Source organism: Anas acuta, chromosome 5, assembly GCF_963932015.1.
Source record: "Anas acuta chromosome 5, bAnaAcu1.1, whole genome shotgun sequence".
NCBI classification, from domain to species: domain Eukaryota; kingdom Metazoa; phylum Chordata; class Aves; order Anseriformes; family Anatidae; genus Anas; species Anas acuta.
The window spans coordinates 56091464-56111099 of NC_088983.1; the positions used below are offsets into that span (position 1 = coordinate 56091464).

At 35.3% G+C, this 19636-nt stretch overlaps 2 protein-coding genes across 11 annotated transcripts in view; one reads left to right on the forward strand and one right to left on the reverse strand.

Annotated features, from left to right (window-relative positions):
- Positions 1 to 19636, forward strand: part of ANO3 (anoctamin 3) — a 237433-nt gene that overhangs the window by 203923 nt on the left and 13874 nt on the right. For all 10 annotated transcript variants that reach the window (XM_068684984.1, XM_068684987.1, XM_068684991.1 and 7 more), the window contains 5 exons: positions 13578 to 13660; positions 14812 to 14952; positions 15299 to 15463; positions 16372 to 16408; positions 18395 to 18506. In XM_068684984.1, coding sequence (XP_068541085.1) covers positions 13578 to 13660; positions 14812 to 14952; positions 15299 to 15463; positions 16372 to 16408; positions 18395 to 18506 — 538 coding nt within the window. The remainder of the gene's footprint in view (positions 1 to 13577; positions 13661 to 14811; positions 14953 to 15298; positions 15464 to 16371; positions 16409 to 18394; positions 18507 to 19636) is intronic.
- Positions 170 to 7155, reverse strand: MUC15 (mucin 15, cell surface associated). Its single transcript, XM_068685001.1, has 3 exons — positions 5043 to 7155; positions 3469 to 3624; positions 170 to 2747 (listed from the first exon to the last, which is right to left on the reverse strand). Exons 1-3 carry the CDS (start codon positions 5611 to 5613, stop codon positions 2587 to 2589), a joined length of 888 nt encoding a protein of 295 aa, XP_068541102.1. The 5' UTR covers positions 5614 to 7155; the 3' UTR covers positions 170 to 2586.

The following is a 19636-nucleotide window of genomic DNA, read 5'->3' on the forward strand; positions in this document are numbered from 1 at the left end:
AGTTAAAGGAGATTATAGTTCATAATAAAACTTAAAGAATGATTTTGTCACACAAACATTTTTTCCTCTTTTCATCAACTTCAATTTCTCTGTACTCAACAGTACGTGAAAGTAATACCTTTTATACCTTTTGTTGTTAATGTAATGACTGTCCTTAGTATCTTAAACATCTTTAAGCTCAAATTTTATACCGTGCATGTTAGAAGTCTTTTACAGCAGCAAACATATAGGGTAATTTACTAGTCTGGAGTCAGTACAAAAATCAGAGTCTATAGAGAATTGTTGTAGAATAAATGGGAATGCATTGTAGGAGCTAATTAGAGGGAAATGAAGGGAAGATTTGATGATAAATGTTTACAGCAGTTTAACTACTTATATTCAAAATCTCTCTCTAAATATCTATTCAATATGTTCATTCTAACATCACATGCCATGTCATGGGGCATGAAGTAGGGTGCCAGGACAGATGTGATGGTTCCGGCATGAAATACTTAGAGGAATTAGCTTTCGATGAATATAATAATACTTTGCTGTTGAAAAGTAGGAAAGACTGGTATTAAAAGTAGGACATGATTAATTTTTACCAGTATAAACATTTGTCTGTGCAAACCCTGAGATAAAAACACCAGATCATATAAATACAGCTGTCTGAATTGAGGCCAGTGTTTTACAGTTTTAAATAGTCAAATGGCACAAAACATCTTTATTTACATAGCATGTACAAGTAAGGATTAATGATTCTAACTTACAACAAAGGATGAACATTTACAAATTTTAGAGGCTGGCCTGGTAAAAATTAAAACCAGTATACAAGCAGTAGCAAAACATCAAAGCACAGCACAAGATAAGCATACACATTCAAACAAAAAATCATAATTTGATTGTTGAAAATCAATGCACTAACTGAAGGGCATGCTTCAGTTGCTTGCCTTGATGATATTTCTTCATTGGCTCCTGATACTGCTGTGCAATTACTGATAAGTAATTATAATAATAATTACTAATTATTAACAATTACTAATTGTAATAATAATTACTAAGCCTTGCAATTACTAATAATTTGTTTCATAAACTCCTAAAATACATTGCACTATAGGTGTTAAGGTTCATTATAATGTAGAGAACACTGGTAGCTTCTTAGCATCTCCTTGTCTCTATCTTTGAGTTCTCCAAAGAGAGAACTCCTCATTTTAAGCTGAGGCCAGGAGCATGAGGAATTTTCACATGTGATGCTGCTTATGGTTATCAGGAAAGATGGCATAATATGTGCTAATGAAACCAAAAGCTGAGCAGTATGGTTTTGGTCATATCAAGCAGGTGCCTGTGTCTCAATTTTTCAGTCTGTAACCAGCACGCTGGAAACAATGTTAGAAATCAGGTTCTGGTTTAGATAGGAAACATGCAGTTTTCATGACTGACCACTGTAGGAATGGCAGCACTGCACTTAGACACTCAATTCTGTTATCTTTGAAATCATTTGAAACAAGTATGTATTTTCATTCATCTGCTGTGTGACTGCCATTTTTTCTCTGTCTGGTGTGTGCATGCATGTAATGTACTCACAAATCACATGAATGCACATAGTAACGTTCCCAGTGAGTTAGTGAAATCACTCCATCAACATTACCCACAGCCTCCTGAATAATTCAAACATTTTAAGATATATGTTACCCAGTATGTATTCCACGAGTAGTTTTTTTTTTAATCTGCAATTTGTACTGTTTATGCTATGTCTTTTGTTATTTCATTGTCTTTACAGTTATGTCTTTTTCACGTTCTTTCTTTCTATGTAGACATTTCTGGAAATTGCAAACGGATAAACAAGCCTTGCAATTGTTTGCATTTTATTGCCATAATTTTACTTGTTAGCTGGACAAAAACAGCATGTTTTTTTAGAATACCAATATGCATGTCAGACATAATTTCTTTTCTTTCATGTTGAGATAATTATTTCTTGTCTAACCCTTATAAAACTTCGTGCATCGTTTCTACAGATCTAGCCTGCAATGCAAACAACAGATCAGTTTTACAAATGAATAGAAGTTGTCTTTCATTCTTCCCTTCAATAGTGTTTCTAACTGCATTGTCATAGTCAGAGGTGAAATTTAGTCCATGTTACTTGGTAATTCCATTTCCATTCTCCCCAGCAAACTTCAGCCTCTGACAAATGCCAATAAAACTAATTCTTTTTGTCTATTCTCTGAGAGAAGTACCAACATAAAGTGGGGGAAAAAAAATGCCCTGAGTCATTAATCAGATTGGAGTGATATTTGGAATACTTTCACCTTCAAGCAGTTAAACTGGAGGAGTGGGGAGAGAAGGAAGCAGGTTGTATTGATGCTAAAATATCATTGCAATCCTAGTTGAATTTTGTTCTGTTGTAGTGCCTGCATATTTGGCTAACGTTACACAAGGGAGAATTTTACCTATGTGCTATTTCCCTGTGTTATTCCTGAGAAAGCAAGTCTAAAATCTTCCCAGGAAAACTTTGTCGGTCATCTAATTACAAAGCAGAAGAGTGCTGCCTGCCTATTACGTGTCAATGTATCTCATGGTAACAACTGGGAATATAACCCAAAGCAAACATTATGGTTCAGGATGGGATGGTGTCATGTCAGCCATAGGAATGTCATCAGCTGGGCACCCTGCGTTGTCTCCCTCTGCTTTGTCTGCTGTGCTGGTTTGGTCCCCAGGTGAACTTCCAAAGCCTGTATCATATGGTCCAAGCGAGTTGTCTAAGTGGAGAACTGTAAGCATAATGTGATTATGGTTTATATATTGCTTGAAAGATTCTTATGCCCATCACGGTTCAGTTCATCAGTCTATCACAGCTAAATCCAGTTAACTTCTTTACTACATATTATGGTCTGAGTAAGGAGAAGGTGAAGGCCCTGACACGAAATCTGAGGATAAAATGTCTTCCCAGGAACAACCACTGAGCACTACATGGGTGGTCGACTTGAAAAGCTAGTTCCTAATCTGACTTTCTGCTCCTAATTAGGGTTAGGTTTAGTATTATGTATAGGGCTGCTTGGAAACAGAAGAAAGCACAGAGTTGTGTTGTGTGTGGGGTTGCGTGAAGGCTCCCAAAGGGAGTTCAGGTCCACCCAAAGGCTTCCATTGGGAGCACTTTTTGATGGGCGAATCTGGTGACGTGTATGTGTTTTTTAGGGTCCTAATTAGGGTTAGGTTTAGTATTGTGTTTAGAGTTGTTTGGAATGAGAGAAAGCACTTACTTTCTTTTTGTTAAAGTAATTTACAAGGAGTTATTGGGAAGGAAGAGGGTGGCAGAGATTAAGGGGAGAGATGTTTGTTTTAATTTTAAAAAAAAAAAGTACTGTCAGTTAAAAAAACGTTTGACTGGAGTCGATTATACAATGCTTAATAATTCATTAAGACCAAATCATTTAAATGACTCCGTACTGAAATTTAAATGTTCTTCGGCAAAACTCTTGTGCTATTTCTTACCTGGGTCATTTCCTGTATCATCATAAAACCGTCTGTGGGAAAATGATTCAGATCTTTTCTTACCACATATACAATATCCAATCAGACCAATTAATATACATCCCAAAATGGCTCCTACTGCGACACCAAATATTACTCCTCCTTTGTTGGTTTTCCCTAGGAGATAAAGAAAGGAAGAGATAGTTTAATGAGAACAATTAACTGTAAAATCAGATAATTCACTCACACTTTATAGCAGTGGTAAGAAATCTCTAAGGATCTGAAACACTTTGCAGATTATGACTAAAGCAAACTCTCTGCTGAAATTATCTGCCTTGTAAAGGAAAACAGACATCTGCCTCATTTTGAAGGGAGTAACCAGGAATGGAAGGGAAAAAAAAAAGACCAAATGAGTTTGAGTCAAATAACAAGCTTCATAGTTTAACTGCAGAATCACTCTCCTTTGATTAAAAAAAATAAGCAACAATCACTTTCTGAATGCAATTATTTGTAAGAATGTAAACTAGCAGTTAAAAGAGCAGCCTCTGAATCTCAAGTGACTAAATTTTAGAGTACCAGTTTTTAAGTATCTGAGGTAAAATATCCAGTAATGCTTTCTATACCTGTTCAGTTAGCAGAATAACTGCATTCCTCAAGATTTTCTTCAGATTTCATAAAACTTTTCTTCAAGGTATTCTGTTTTTGTTGAAATTGAACTGACTCTCCCACCCCACTTCCTTTCCACTCACGTTATCTAAATATAGGGAACATTGTAGTTGTTAGGACTATGATAAGGTATGAAATATGATAGGAAATGTGAAAGCATGGTACTTCAGTTCTTAGTACAAACCGTACTCTACTAGATATCATGGAAAAGCCTTTCAGTCCTGTGTGAAAAGCCTTGAAAGCTAATTCAGGGCAAAAATTACTGCATCTTGTAATCTCTTCTTTTCCTGAAGACTTAATTCAGAACAGCAGGATAGAAAAGTGCGATGACAGTTTTATGTTCCATTGTTTTCCCACACATACTCAACTTAATTAAATGCAAAATGAGTAATTCCTTTGGAAGTATTTATAAGAAGTCATCTTTGGTCACAAAAGTTTCTGAACTTCTGTAAGTTGATATATTATGCATTTATAATGTTATTTCTATACATCTGCTTTTTAGGTCCACTACTGTAGGTCCAGATGAATGAGCAGTGTCTGTCATTAGGTTTCTTCACTCTTGGAATTGTAAAACAAACAAGCAAACATCAAATATATATTTTTTTAAAGTCATTAAATCACTTTTTATTCTGTCCTCCACACGGATGATCTCAAGAGATGTTGAAAAGTGTATTGCAGGATTGTATGCAACTGTGATTTTATGCTTAAATAATCAAAATTTAAAAAGAGTCAGCTCATTTATAGCTGAATGTGAGAAAACTCCCAAAATACGTGTTTCTGTTTTGTTTTGGGTGACTTTTAGTCTGGACTAGGTCACCTATTAATTCACACAGCTTGTGTAGCATCCTGTTCAATTAAAAAACAAAGAAAAAAAGAAAAATTGATTTCAGAATTATTAGTTTATTAAGCCGCTTTAGTTAGGTGTTTACCTTCATTGGTACCTTCTGGATTAGACGATCTAGTAGAAGTGTAGAATTCAGCTGAATTCATAGTAGAATTCAGCTCTGTAGTATGCTGACCGGTATTGAAGTTCGTTGTTGGACTGTCCTGCTTCACCGTGGGGGATGTCAGAGCAATACTTGTGGGAAATGTGGTGGGATTGATTGAAGAGGTGTAACTGGAGAGTGCTGCAGCCGAATGGGTACCCTTAGTGATTGTGGAGTTGCTTGGTGTCACTGTGGATGGTAGACCAGTAGAATTAGCTGCAGAATTTGTGGTGACTCTAGAAAAGTCACCTGGTATTGTAAACGTTGCTGAAGATGTTGAGTTTCTTTTGAAGTTTGTGGCAGAGTTATTTATTCCATCGTTTGATACCATAGTGAATGCTGAAGATAAATTGGTAGCTTCAGTAGTGGACATCAGAGGTGTGCTGGCTGTTTGACTGCTCATCTCTGTTTCTGTCATTACATTTGCAGTGGTATTTGTTGGTGCAGCATAACTGAAAACAAAAGGTTTTATGGCAAACAGAAAAATAAAAGTGATTCCATAGGAGGGCTGCATAGTATTGACTTGAAAACTTGATTTGTTATATGGAGAACCTGCAAGGAAAGAAATTGTGTTGTTGTTTATTATTATTATTATTCTGAGAAACAGAACTACTTGGTAAAGACCTGCATAAGCTTGTTTAAAAATAAAAATAAAACCTCTTATACTGTAGAAACCTCAGTAGTTCACCACATGTTGATGCTGAAAACTTTACATTGAGTATTAATGAACTTAATATTGACCTAAAACTATATTGATTATCAACCAAAGCTTTTTGCACAAAAAACTTTCATGCTTCTATAAACAAGCTTCATACTAAGACGGGAATAATCCAAAGCTACTTTGTATACAAAGTAGTACTGATACATATTTGGGTGGCATGTTCAAGGCAATGTTTTGGTCAGGCAGAAACTCTAAGAGGATACTAAAGAGTTATGCTCCATTGCAAGGACATAAAATTGTTACAATTAGCCCTGAAAATTGATGGGTAAGGTTTTGTGACTCTGGGCAGTGAGTGTCATGTGAATGCTGCCAGGAGCAAATGGAAAGCTAATTCAGTCCAGGAATTATGGATGATGCTGAATCTGTGAAATGGAAGCTTCTTTTCCTATAGAAAACTGGAAGCTTCATATTATACATTATCTTTTTCAAATATATTGAGAACAATGAGGGATATTCATCTTGAAGTCCCTTCATCATAGCAGCTATCCTGTTCAGTATATCAGGGATTTGGGGGGTGGATGGGGTGCAGTTTTATGTTTGAGACAGGTTGAGATCATGCTGTTCTTGACTGCCATACATAACCTATTATGTTGACAGCACAGTAAAAACTATAGATAAGTTGTATCTTCAGCTTTGTTTAGACACCTATAGACACAACTATAGGTGTCCGTGTATGTGGGTACTTTACCATCTGAAGAAAGGAGATGTACACCTGGGAAAAGTAGCTTTATTTCTTTCGTATTCAGCCTCCTTTCCTACTGTCTTGTACTTTTTCCTGTCTTTTTTATTATTATTATTTATTTAATTACGCATTTTCACCAGGTTAGCTTGTTTTTATGTTACGTGGTCAGGGCAATGGAAAGTAACTGTAAGTAGCAGTCAGCCGTGGATAATGCTATATCAATGGGTAGATGGTAATTACTTATCATGTCAATGTATCTCAGTTTGTATCTGTTCTTATTTCTTTTGTGCTCTATTAAATGCTTTCTGAGTTTTGTGGTGAAGTTGGTACCATTAATTACTTGAAATGCATGTGCATTTATAAAATGTCGCTTAATCTGCGTATTAACATTTTGATCCTCTTCTCACAACTCCTTGTTTCTTAAGTTAAGGTCTCTTAAATGGCAGGGAGAATCTATGCTCATTAAACATATGCAACTTATTTAGCAAAAAATAAGAAAAAATGGAACTTCTGTTTCAGTTAAACTCAGGATAACCACTCTGACCCCAAATGAGCTAACCAAAGAAAACCCCTCTGAAGTTTGATAATGAGCCCCAGTTATATTTACAATTTGAGTGATAGGCTGTCAGCTGGCTATGAAATGCTGTGCAATCTGAATCAGATTTTTATTTGGTAGTACTAATAATAGCTACAAAACAGTGAAAAAAATAGTCAATATTTAAAAGTTTTCAAACACTCTTTCATTTTGATAGTACTCTTGTTTTAAGTCAGTGACATGATCTTTCCGTCTTTGTATTAGGCAGCAAAGTGAATTTTGTCATATCTTGTTATCCCTTTGCTGTAACTTAGCTATGTAGGGGAATTGCACTCAATTGACTCTAGCTGCAGTTTTCATTTGTAGAGCAGTGTACAAAGGAGTCAACGTCCTTGCTGAACAAATTATTAGTATTTTTTTGTGATCATCTTTTTCTTTGGTAATTCTGCTTATGGGGGACCAAAACGGTGAAACCTCCTTACTTTGAATATTGTATATCATATCTCTAAGTCTGTAATGAATTGTGCTTCCTGGAAACCCTTTGGTGTGTAGTAATTAATTCTTCTTTTTTGAGTATAATGTTAATGTTCATAAAGTTCAGACAAACCCCAAAATTCCTTGAAGATGCTCATCCGCCTTGGAGCTTAATATGCAAATAGCACTATTCCAAAAACAGAGCTGTAGACTAGTCAAAACTTGCAGAAGAGCCCAAACCTTAAGTTACCTCATCAAGTAAGTGTTCAAGAAAACTATGAATAGATAGTTAGTTTTTTGTTTGTTTGTTTGTTTTTTAGGAAAAAAAAGTCTCTCCTTTTTGATTTACTGGTGCTCACATTAATCAGTACCAATTCAGCTGAAATCAATGCAGATATTTATTTATTTATTTATTTATTTATTTATTTATTTATTTATTTAGCAGGATGAATGAATTTTTTACACGAGGCAGTCACCACTGTGTTTCTTTACTGGATTTTTCACTCTTCACGTATTGCTTTGCTGCTAGAGTCAATTTGAAGTTATTAGTATATGTGCACGCACACCTATGCTCTGGAGGAAGCCCTGGTCCCCTTCTAGTCAAGTTCCCTTGTGACTCCCTGGGGTCATGCACTTCACCGTGAAGGTTACATTGATATTGTATCTGGATTTTTCTCCTGAAATAGGTCAGATTTCTACTGAATATTTCTTTCACACATTGAAAAATATATCTTAATGCTTATGTGGTTATTTTCTGTATATATTCACTGGTATTGTAAGTATTTAAAAATAATTTTTGGCATAAGTAAAATCGCAACATGTATTTTATGAATATGACAACCCAGCACCTAACAGTGGTAGGTGTAAAGTGTGCAAAAACTCAGCAACTATTGAGAAAATAATCACTTAAACTTCTTACGGGTAAATAATATAATCTTTAGAACTATAAATTCAGAGTATCTTTTTTTGCATGTCAGTAAACTGAGCCTTGTACTTTCTTCCTCCCTTACAGTAGGGGGTTAGTAAGTACTATAATTTATGTAGTAAACGATAACATGATGAGCAAACTATTAATGGGTACTTCTTTGTTTCTTGTGGTCTGGAGTAGAGCATTCGGATTTGCAGAGCTTGTACATGTACTGTGCTTTTTAAGCTTCACAAAAACAGATTTTTACCTTTACTTAAAAAAAAAAAAAAAAAAAAAAAGATGGAACAAATATAAAGCTAAATATTAAGTTTCTCTTCTAGAGTCCATCTTCTAGATGGTGCCGGAAATGTGTTGGATATTTGTTCCAGTGTCTCTTTGCTCTGAAATTGATTGCTTTCCAAGGATTAAATATTTCTAAATTTATTAAGCAATGAATATTTTTCAAGCTTAAATGTATCTATGTATTGAACTCAAAAAAATAATTTATAACTATTTAGTAAATTATAAAATGGAATATAAATACTGTATTCTACAATTTGGTTAACTTTTCTCTTCTGTTAATAGCTAGCAACCTGACATAATATATATGTACTAGCAGAGCTGCTTAAGTGTGCATTGTCACTAAAAAGCATGAAGAATAATAAACCAGCAGTTCCTTTCCTTACAAAAATTTGGTCTAAGTTAACATGCATGGAATACTTCCTCCCTCCCCCCCCCCCAATTTAAAATGGACTCTGAACTGACTCAGAAGAACGCTCCACATAGAATATGGCTGCAGCAGTACCTAGTGCCTTCCTGACCACCATATAAAATAGTACTGTAGTTATTAATCCGATTCACTACTAATAAGCTTTAAAAACACGCCTTAGACTTACCTTTGAGCTCTACAAGATATGCAAGTCCCTGTTGAAATACTGCTGTGGCACAGAGTGCAGTTGGTCTGGTGGGAACACTGGAGTGCAGGTGCTGTCCATGTGACAGTGTCGCACTTGTCAGGAATGCACAGTACAGGTAAAGATAGGTGGGGCAGTGCTTTTCTGAACACAACAGAGCATTTGGGAACCAGACTGAACAACTTCCCCGTTGTCATGTCTGAGCTCTATCATTACAGAGTTCACAGAAATTGCAGTATTCATGGTAAAGTGGGTAGGCAGTACTTGTTGCTTAATCCTTTGGAAGCCTTTTGAACCCTTTCAGAAGGGCGACTACTTTTTTGTAAACTGTATTGTTCCATGTACTGTACAAATAATAATTTAACAAAAAATAACTTATTATCACAGGTTTTCCTACTGTACAGTCTGTGAGAAGAAAATTGAAAAAAGAGGCTTCTACAAAATAAAGCAGAAAATTAAGAAAAGTATGCTGTTAGAAAGTTGTATCTATTTTAACTTGTTATGTACTGATTTAGCTTATCATTTTTTTTATTCTTTTGCTCATTGTGTGTATTTATTCTAGACTGGTATGTGGTGTAGAGTGACTCAGAAGTGTTTTTAGTATTGCGTTACTGCTTGAGTGGAATGCCATGATGCTGTTATCTGTATCCACTTTAAATTTTTAAAGAATCAAGTGCAAATGCAGTTTCATAACTTGTCATCAAGATAAGTGTTGAGGATATGGCATATAAAGGAGATATTTATATAGAACGACTAATGGCATTTTCATGAAATACTGCAGTGGACAAGTGGAAGGATTTCTGTGAATGGATCAAGAACTACCCTTTAAATTAATTGTCCTGCACAAGGTGGTGGTCTGTTAAGAGGAGGGAGCACAGGATCTGATCCTATGAGTTTGGTTTTCTTCGGATTCTAGCATTCCCACGCAGGAGATTTTCATCAGTGTGTATCAACAAGCTTGAAATTTAAATTTCTTGCTTGTCTGGGTGAATTAGCATCTAACAGATTGATTGGGATATGTGAAAACAAACACCACAGATTTCTGCCCAAATTTGTATCTTATGCAACATTAACCAAATGACAAGTGGTATTATTTGGGTCAACAGTATGTTTCCCACTAGCACAAACATTAATATTTTCATAGGCACATGGTTTTTGAAAATAGCAAGACCTTAAAAAGCATTAAAAGGGCTCAGGTTCTGTTGAAATGTTACAGTTGTGTGAAAGTCTCTAGTACTGCCCTCAGTTTCAGCACTGGGCGTGTTAGGGTGCGCTCTCTCTCTTATTTGTTGACAGTTCAGTTCACCTCTTATGAAAAGTAAAAATTGTTTGCTTGAGTGACTTAAAGAATAATGGGGAGGTGCTCTGTTTGTGACTCAGTTCTTGGCTAAGTGTCCTATACCTGCAGTGTGGTGCCAAGATGCTGGCCTTCCCTCTGTTCCTGGAAGACGAGATCTCCTGCAGTGAGCACAAGTGTTAACAGATGCAGAGCTGTGGCCATCTGGAGACAGGGTGGTTTGGGGTACTCCAGGCATGGGAGATGAGATTAGGCTGTCATTCAGCTGTAACCTGCATTTATGAAGTAGCAGATTCAATTCTGAATAGTGTGTCTGCATGGTACCAAGTTTGTAGAACTGCTTTTGTTGCACAGATCTGCTGTCAAGGAGCCCTTCTGATTAAAACTGAATGAGGAGTAGGGCTGAATTTTCAGAAAGGACCTATGTGGCTATGGGCAATCTCAGTAGAGAGGCAGTGGAGATGGTTCCCTTACTCCTTACTAAAAATCCTCTTTGCAATGACTTTTTTTTTTCTTAGGGAAACAAGCACACTATTCATCTTGACACAGTGACTCTTAGAAAAAAAAATCAGAGACATGTTCACGTAGTAGTCGGGTTCTCCAGATTTTGTTTTGTTTTATTTCTCCACTATCTTATTCCCATTAATATCATTTAACAGCAACCGTTTGTCTTTTCTTCTTCTTGGCAATGTCAATTTTTTGTTACACTTAAGATTGTATCAAAGAACAACCACAATCTTTCCTGCCTTTCTTAACCAGCAAACATCATCCTTTGTCTACTTGAAGATTATGAACTGAGTAAAGCACATGCCTAGAGGTTTTAGTTCAATACAAGTACTGGTGTTGTAAGGGCAGTAAACATAAGGTAATTGAAATAAGAATTGAGAGAAAGTTTTGCAAGTGCACAACTGACAGAACTGCAAACTGTATTGCAAAGCCTTAATAATAAAGCCCTAAGTGAGTGCGCCTAAAAAGTAATAATAATAATAATTAAAAAAAAAGAAGTGTACATCACATATTCCAAGATTAAAATTTCAGAATTACAATAGGAGCTGTAAAATGGGAAGCAGTGTGTCTTGGGGAAAGCAGGAGAGGCACCAGAGAATGTGTTCTTTAGGGAAATAGAAGCTTGCGTATGATCCTCTAAATTGCACATTACCCGGAAATGTCAAACAGCCAGATTAGGCAGAAAGAAGCTCTGCCCTGTCAACGCCTTGTTAGATCAAGAATGTTCTTGTCTTGCTGTTGAGATGGTTGGATTAGTCATCTGTTGTATGTCTTGTTTGTCTACTGAAGAAATGGATAAAAGTCAAGGCTTGGCATTTCCGAGCTGCGAGCTCAGGGGAAGGGATGAGTCAGTAAGAAGTGCCTAGCAACTGGGGACTGGAAGGGCTCAATTGCAAGGAGGTCTGACAAGGTGATATTAGCAGAGTAATAGAGTGAAATAAAGGCAAGCCAGGAAACGTACACACTTCCTCTAGAACTGGACAGTTGCTTGGTTTTGGTTTCTCTGTCTCTAAATGGGCTACTTCTTTAACTTCTATTACCTTTGATTGTAACTAAGTGAACAACTTAATTTGTGCAATTACAAACATATCTATTCTGGCAGAAGACTAATGGATATCTTGGGAATGCTTCTTAGAGCAGGCTGACAAATAGAGGACCATCTAACAGTGTTTAGCAGAACGTGTTGTATTTTTCCTACCTTTTTCGGTCACATAGAAAATCATTGTTTGTTTTCTGTATGCCATAGGCTTACATCGCTCCTGAGTCCTCATAGAGTACATGCTGGGAAAGGATTTTTTGTGCATAGTTGTGGGTTTCATAACATTTCTTAGTCTCACACTGTACTTGTTGTGATAGCGTTTCCAAGGACAGTGAAAAAAGGGCTATTTTAACTGTTGATTATTGAAGAATTGTGCTGCTTAATTAAAAAATCATAGAATGGCTTGGGTTGGAAGAAGGGACCTTAACAACCGTCTGGTTCCAACCTCCCTACCACGGACAGGGATAACTCCCACCAGACCAGGTTGCCCAGGTCCCCATCCAACCTGGCCTTGAACACCTCCACGGATGGGGCATCCACAGCTCCTCTAGGCAACCTCTTCCAGGGCCTCACTGAGTAAGAATTTCCTCCGAACTTCTAATCTAAATGTCCTCTTTTATAGTTTAAAATCATTCTCCTTTGTTCTATCACTATCTGCCTGCATAAAAAGCCCTTCTCAGGAAGGGCAAGCCCACATTTTTTAAGGAATCCCACCAAAACAAGGTGTCTTACCCTTTTTAGCTCTTGTTCTCATAGTATTTCTATGGTAAGGAATAGGCAACCTCAGTGGCAAACTGCATTGTTTGGGAAACAGAGTTATTTATTGGTTGTAATTATTTTGATAGAAACTATCAAAACCAGTAAGTACATGAAGGATATATTTATGATCTTATGGAGATAAAAATATTTATTTAAAGAAATATCTTAAAGCTACACCAATACAAAGCTGGTATAATTGTGAAAGAAGCATCATTGTCCTTACTCAGAACGAATAAATCAAGATGAAAATCTAGCTCTGCATTAATAGATACCATTGTGTATGCTTACGCTTGTTTCTTCAAAGAAATATAAACTGTACAGTATATTTTGAATAAAATTAAAAGCAAAGTAACCTAAAAAGGGTGGTATATTGTCAAGTGTTTATCTCTACAGATACAGCAGAAAGCAAGAAAAAAAAAAATAGAAATTCTTAGATGAACACTGTTAAATAATTTTCCAATATTAACAATTATTATCTTGAAGAAGGAAACTTTCAGTTTTCTGATTCTATGGGAAACCAGCCAGAAAATGATTAAGAAAAGTTACTACGTTACATATCTTATGTATTGTTGATTTTCTTGAGATCTGCATGGCCTTTCTTTCTTTCTTTTTTCCATAATTAAAATGCAGTTCATTTCCACAGCTACAGTCTTTCTAGAGTTCTGGAAAAGGAGGAGAGCTGTGTTAACCTATGATTGGGATCTCATAGACTGGGAAGATGAAGAGGTAAGACAAAGCAGAAGTAAATCTGTAGATCTTGCAATGACCACTATTTAAGTGTAAATAACAACATACTGTATGCCAGTAATCTGAATTTGCCATTCACATTGTATTTGCATTTATTACATGAGTTGCAGAATACACCAGTGTACTTGAGACTATACAAGAATACTTGTGTATTCTGAGACTAGTGTTACAAATACTAAATATTAAACATGTCCTTTGAAAAACTGAGCACAAATCTTCTGTTTGTTTGTTTGCTTAGCTTGCAAAGGTTTCTTGAACAGAGATGATAAACCCAGCTGTAATAGCCATAATAATGAGGTGGATCCTTTAAAGTACAAGTCAAAGTTTCAGCTTTAGCAAGCCCAACCTCTAAGTCAACAGTGAACAGACAGCTCAGTTTAGCCACACATCTGGGCAAGGATGCCACAGTGAAAGTAAACTAGACTCCTGAAAGTGAAATGCCGCACATACAGAGGACAGAAGCTATGACTGATGTCAGCACAGATCCTTACAAGATTCTGTGGTCTCTGGTATTGAAAGTTCCTAATCCTCTCTAGAAATAGAACCAGGACGAACAAAGGCACAGAGAGCAGATTTTAAATCCCTCTGAGAGGCATAACTTATTCATTTACATTCTGCTATCAGCATCAGCACTGGTCAAATGATTCTATTTGCTCTATAAATCACTAGTGAGTATAGCTGTAATGTAATGTAACTGGTGATTCACATGCAGCATAAGTCAATAGAGACTGTATCATGACTTAGTTTATGGCTTTCCACAGACTTGTTGATACAAGCTAGGGGCTTTTAATAAATGGTTTCATGTCACAAAAAGTACCATCATAACTGACATCGATTTATAGTTTTGTTATCAATTTCTGTAGAGAAACAAGTATTTAAATACTATGAGCCATGATCCTTTTAATACTCTCACATAGTAGGGAAGGCTTGTAATGTTTCTTTCCTTCATTGGTCTCTGGCATGGTGTCTGAGCATTTTCAGAAGAGCAAATTGTTTGGATATTTGAGTTGGAGCACTATAAAAAAAATAATTGGTATCAGTATAAATTTCTTATGTCAAATATATGTCTGATTTTTGATAGTTTGATGACATAAATGGTTCAACAAATGGAATCTCTCTTGTCATTCCAGGAAGAACTGCGCCCCCAGTTTGAAGCTAAGTATTCCCAAGTGGAAAGAGTAAATCCAATCACAGGAAAACCTGAACCTTTTCAGCCTTTCCCTGATAAGCTCAGTCGACTGATGGTGTCTGTCTCAGGAATATTTTTCATGGTAATATTTAATAATATTGGAATTATTGTAGTCTTTAATCTTATCTTGATGTGGATACTAATGAATGCATTCCTGAATATTAGTGGATATACGTAATACCAGGAAAACTGCTTAGTTCAATCTTATTGCTTGTTGAGGGATATCTTATTTTTAAGAGATGTATTGTAAAAGTACAGCAAAGAAATACTGGAATTCAGCAGCTTAGTATTTTGGTTCTCTCAAAGTCTGCTCACCAAAACAAATCAGAGTCTTTAAAACACTTGTTAATTTATTTGAGTCAGTAGAAATTACTTCAGATATGTTTTTCTTTGTTCTAATTTTTCTGTTCATATACATTTATCTGTAGATTTCACTGGTCCTCACTGCAGTGTTTGCAGTTGTTGTGTATCGTCTGGTAGCCATGGAACAATTTGCTTCCTTCAAGTGGTATTTCATCAAGAAGTATTGGCAGTTTGCAACATCTGGCACTGGAGTCTGTATCAATTTTATGATCATCATGTCACTCAATGTTGTAAGTCCAATTCATTTAAAGGAGGGATTAATTTAAAAACAATTTATACAAGGTTACTGAGTTTACTCTATATAAGAAGTATATATATTCTTGTCTGTTTATAAAGCAGTGTTCAAAGCTAGTATTTCAGGTATTTCTTCCTCTTCTAATATTGCATGTGTCAGTGTTTTTCTCTACTGCCTACTTAATTTGTTACTACACTTCTTTGCTTATGTCACCAAGTCACGCTCATACAGAGTACTTCTTTCTACATTTGCTTTTTTTTCTCACATTACCTTTTGCAAAAAGTCACTTCTCCATATGGATCTAAATTATTTTCTTGAAGTAAAATCTTTTTCTTTTTTCTTTTTTTCTTCATTGACTACTTCTGAATTCTCCCCTTTCTTATTCAAAATGCCTAGTCCTAGAAGAACTGTGATATATGATCTCGGTTTAAGCTTTTCCTGTTATGTAAACCACAGCTTTAATCATTGCTTATGGAAGCACATTGTGCATTGATACAAACTCTTACTTCTTTAACTACAAGAGCATGTATCATTTTTCTATTTATATTTTTCTATTTATATATATTTCTAAGACAGAATAATAGCACAGCAAACAATGGCTTTTCTTTCTGTTAAGGACACTGCATACTTAATGCAGTAAGACAGCAATATTCAAAATAGAGCTGTCATATATTTACTTCTGTTGTTACATATGATAATTCTCTGTCATAGAAAGTTCATTCAAGTGAACAATCAGACCAAAATTATGGACAAAGCTAAGATGTTGTACTACCTTCACTGTCCTGATAACTTGATGTCGCAGGGCAACAAAACAGCTATGCTGTGATGTTTTTTTCATTCTGTATTTGACATTACAACTTACAGGATTCTCTGTACTTACACTACCTCTAATTTCTGTGTTAGGTGTACGAGAAGGTTGCCTATCTTCTGACAGATTTAGGTATGTACATCTTTATTACTTTCTTACTAGCAGTGATATGTATCTTCATACTTCGATAAAATAGTTTTTTTGAAAACTTCATCTATGCATACTAAAATACTGGCATTTCTGTTAGCATATTGGTAATATCAGAGAAATAAATGCCATGATGACTTTGTTAAGGAAATGACACAAAAGAGAAAAAAACTTATACTTTGTGTTTTAAAGTGTAAAATGAAAAAATTGTTATAACAAAAATCAAAACATTTTCTTTGTTACAGTACTAAAACAGATTTTTTTTTTAGTTCTACCCAAATTCTTTGTCATTTTTTTAATTGGAATTTAACTATGGAAAAATTGTGTTAAGATAAAATTACATGGTTCAAGATAAAAATGTCATAAATTTTAATGTAGCTCTAATTCTGTAACATTATAAATTTATGCTAACGCTTCTCTTTGCTCTTTATAAAGCTTTTGATGTAGAGAAAACAAGAAATTCCAGACAGCATTTAAAATCTCCTACTGTATGAATGTTATCTTTCAGTGTTTCTTCTCACATGCTGTCTTTTTTATCCCATGTCCAAGTACACAGCTGATCTTGTCATATTTTAAAAGCAACCTTGCTGCTTAGATTTAATAGCTCCCTCTTCTGGTTAAAATATTGAAGAGCATACGTGAAACAACATGCTTAAAAAATTGTGCATTACAGGTAACAGGCAGTTGAACAGGTTAGAAAGATTCAGTAAGTTTAGTCAATTTATTCAAGTTACTAAAACACTCAAGTACTTTTTTCAGATCACAATTTTTTTCCCTCTTAACTAAAATTTTAAAATACATTGTTACATACCAAAGAATTGGAAAGAAAATAGTGATTCTATTTACATAGATGACCTCTTTTTTCCCATAACACATTTTAAATAAAAACAGTTCATCTTGAATTAAGCATGATGAAACAGGTTCCATCTGTGAAATAGGTAGCTCTTCCTAAAGTGTCCTGCTTCCAAGAGCAGGAGAGAATCCTACCTTCTGAGGAACATCAGTGTCCGTATGTAAATTTGTAGGATGTTTTATTTCAAAGCAGGCTGCATTTTTAGAGGTAAACAATCACATAGTAGAAAATATAACTTAAAAATCAAGGCAGTTTGGATTTCTAAATCATAAGAATATTTGGAAATTTATATTCCAAACTTGTACTATATTCCAAACTTGAAATTTTTACACACACACACAAATAAAGTTAATTTAATCATTTGCATCTAGTTCTAATTCCTTACATTCTGCATATGTTCTAATTCTTTATGTTCTGCATTCTGTTCTAATTTCTTTACATTCTGCAAACTGTAAAGAAAAACATCCAAGCCAGTGTAAACCTACACAGAATATTTGTAATCCTGATAAACATTTCTGCAGTTCTTTCCAAAAGCACAGAAGGAACTCCATTGTTTCTTCATTGTGTTATAAATTGTTTTAAACTTAACAAGAATTATGATAGAGGAAGTGTCAAGGATGAATTAGCGGTCTTATGTGGAAGTATTTAGAGGGTGAGATATTTGAGTGAGAAACCAACTGACCTGACCATTGGTTGTCTCTTTTCCATCTGCTTTCCCTGGCAGTCCCTGTCTATTGATCTGCTGATACCACATGCTTTTGTGTAACTGTGAAAAATCAAGATTCCTCTAGCCTTAAAATTAAACATTCACACTGAATTCAGAACTTTTCCATAGAAGTGGAAATATACCTCCTATGAGAGGTATCTTCGCTCTGAGCTATTCTGTACCACAGGACTTGTCTCTTCTGTTTCCACACAGAGCCATCCTAGCCTGAGCTGAGCATTTTGTGACCTGCAGCTGGAATACTTGGAAGGGGAAAAAAAAGTTAAATGTGACCGGGTGGGGCCCTATGACTTGAAAGCATCGCTTGTTTTGTTAGTGTTGATTGATCTGTGTGCACTTAGGCATTACTCAATTTAATTTTTGTTTATGTGATATATACTGTGTCTTTCCATAGAGCACCCAAGAACAGAATCCGAGTGGGAAAACAGCTTTGCCTTGAAAATGTTCCTCTTCCAGTTTGTCAACTTGAACAGTTCTATCTTTTACATTGCCTTTTTTCTGGGCAGGTAAATTATCTTTGCTAGCTGCTTTTGAAGTAAAGTTCACACAAGTCTAATCATTTTACAGGATTTAGGTGTGACACAGTTTCTGAGTGTAAATAATAGTACCAATTGTTTCTAACTGCATGCAAGGATAGGACTCTTGAAATCTCAGGAAAGAAGGCAGTGAAAAGTCTACTTTTTAAATGAGTGTATGTACATATCTTTCCTACCAAAACAAGAAATTAGAACTTCTGAAAATACAGATGCTTCCTAAATGTGCATCTGTATTCAGCCCTGCACTAATAAACTTGATTCATTGTTTTTCTCCCTTATTCACTTTTGGTTAGTTCTCCATTTCTATAAATACTAACTATCGTCTGGCATGTATTATACTACATTAGGAGGTAAAAATTCTGAATCGATGTTTTGTACGTCTCTTCAGCTCAGAGCAGGAGTTATTATACAGTTCTAACCTCACCTTCATCTGTGTTGCTCTACCATCAGATTTGCCTGTCTGACAGAGTCTACAGATGATTTCTGAGTAGCTTCTATAATGTTTTATAATGTAATTTAAGTTCAAGATGGTTTGAAAAAAAAAAAAAAAAAAAAAACTTGAGTAAAGATTGTTGGTAACACCTGATTGTTACATCCAGTAACAATCATTTGTTACAACCAATACATTTGTCATACAGTTTCTAAATTAATGTGTCTTGCTGTGTATTGTGTCTTGTAGGACCAGACCTCTTATTTTTTCTTTCTCATCTGCAACTGTCATTGAGGTTATTTAGAATTTTGATTTAGTTCATTATGCAAAAAACTGTTAGATCTCTAAGAAGGGTTTAGTTATAATGTGTGTGGAAGTCATTTTATGCTTTTATGTCTGAGGGTGCAATCCAGTGCACATTTCACTCGGCCAAGCAGATCTCTGTGCTGTAGTAAATTCCTACATATTGCAATAGTTTATCTTCTTAAAAGCAGATTAGAGAGTTTGAGTATCTAACATCTAAAACCTCTGAAGCTAGGATTTTTGTTCCGGACATAATAAAAGCTTAGGATTGCTTGCAAAATGATGGTTCCTTTGCTTGTTTGCGTTCTGAAACTACCATATCCCACAGATACTGGATTTAAGCCTGTGTGATTTAATCTGTTTATAT

Coding starts and splice junctions, on each gene's coding strand:
- MUC15 (XM_068685001.1), bottom strand. CDS start 5,613: ATGCAGCCCTCCTATGGAATCACTTTTATTTTTCTGTTTGCCATAAAA. Junction 3,625..5,042: donor TCCAGAAGGTACCAATGAAG/GTAAACACCTAA, acceptor TTTATCTCCTAG/GGAAAACCAACAAAGGAGGA. Junction 2,748..3,468: donor TGATACAGGAAATGACCCAG/GTAAGAAATAGC, acceptor TTATGCTTACAG/TTCTCCACTTAGACAACTCG.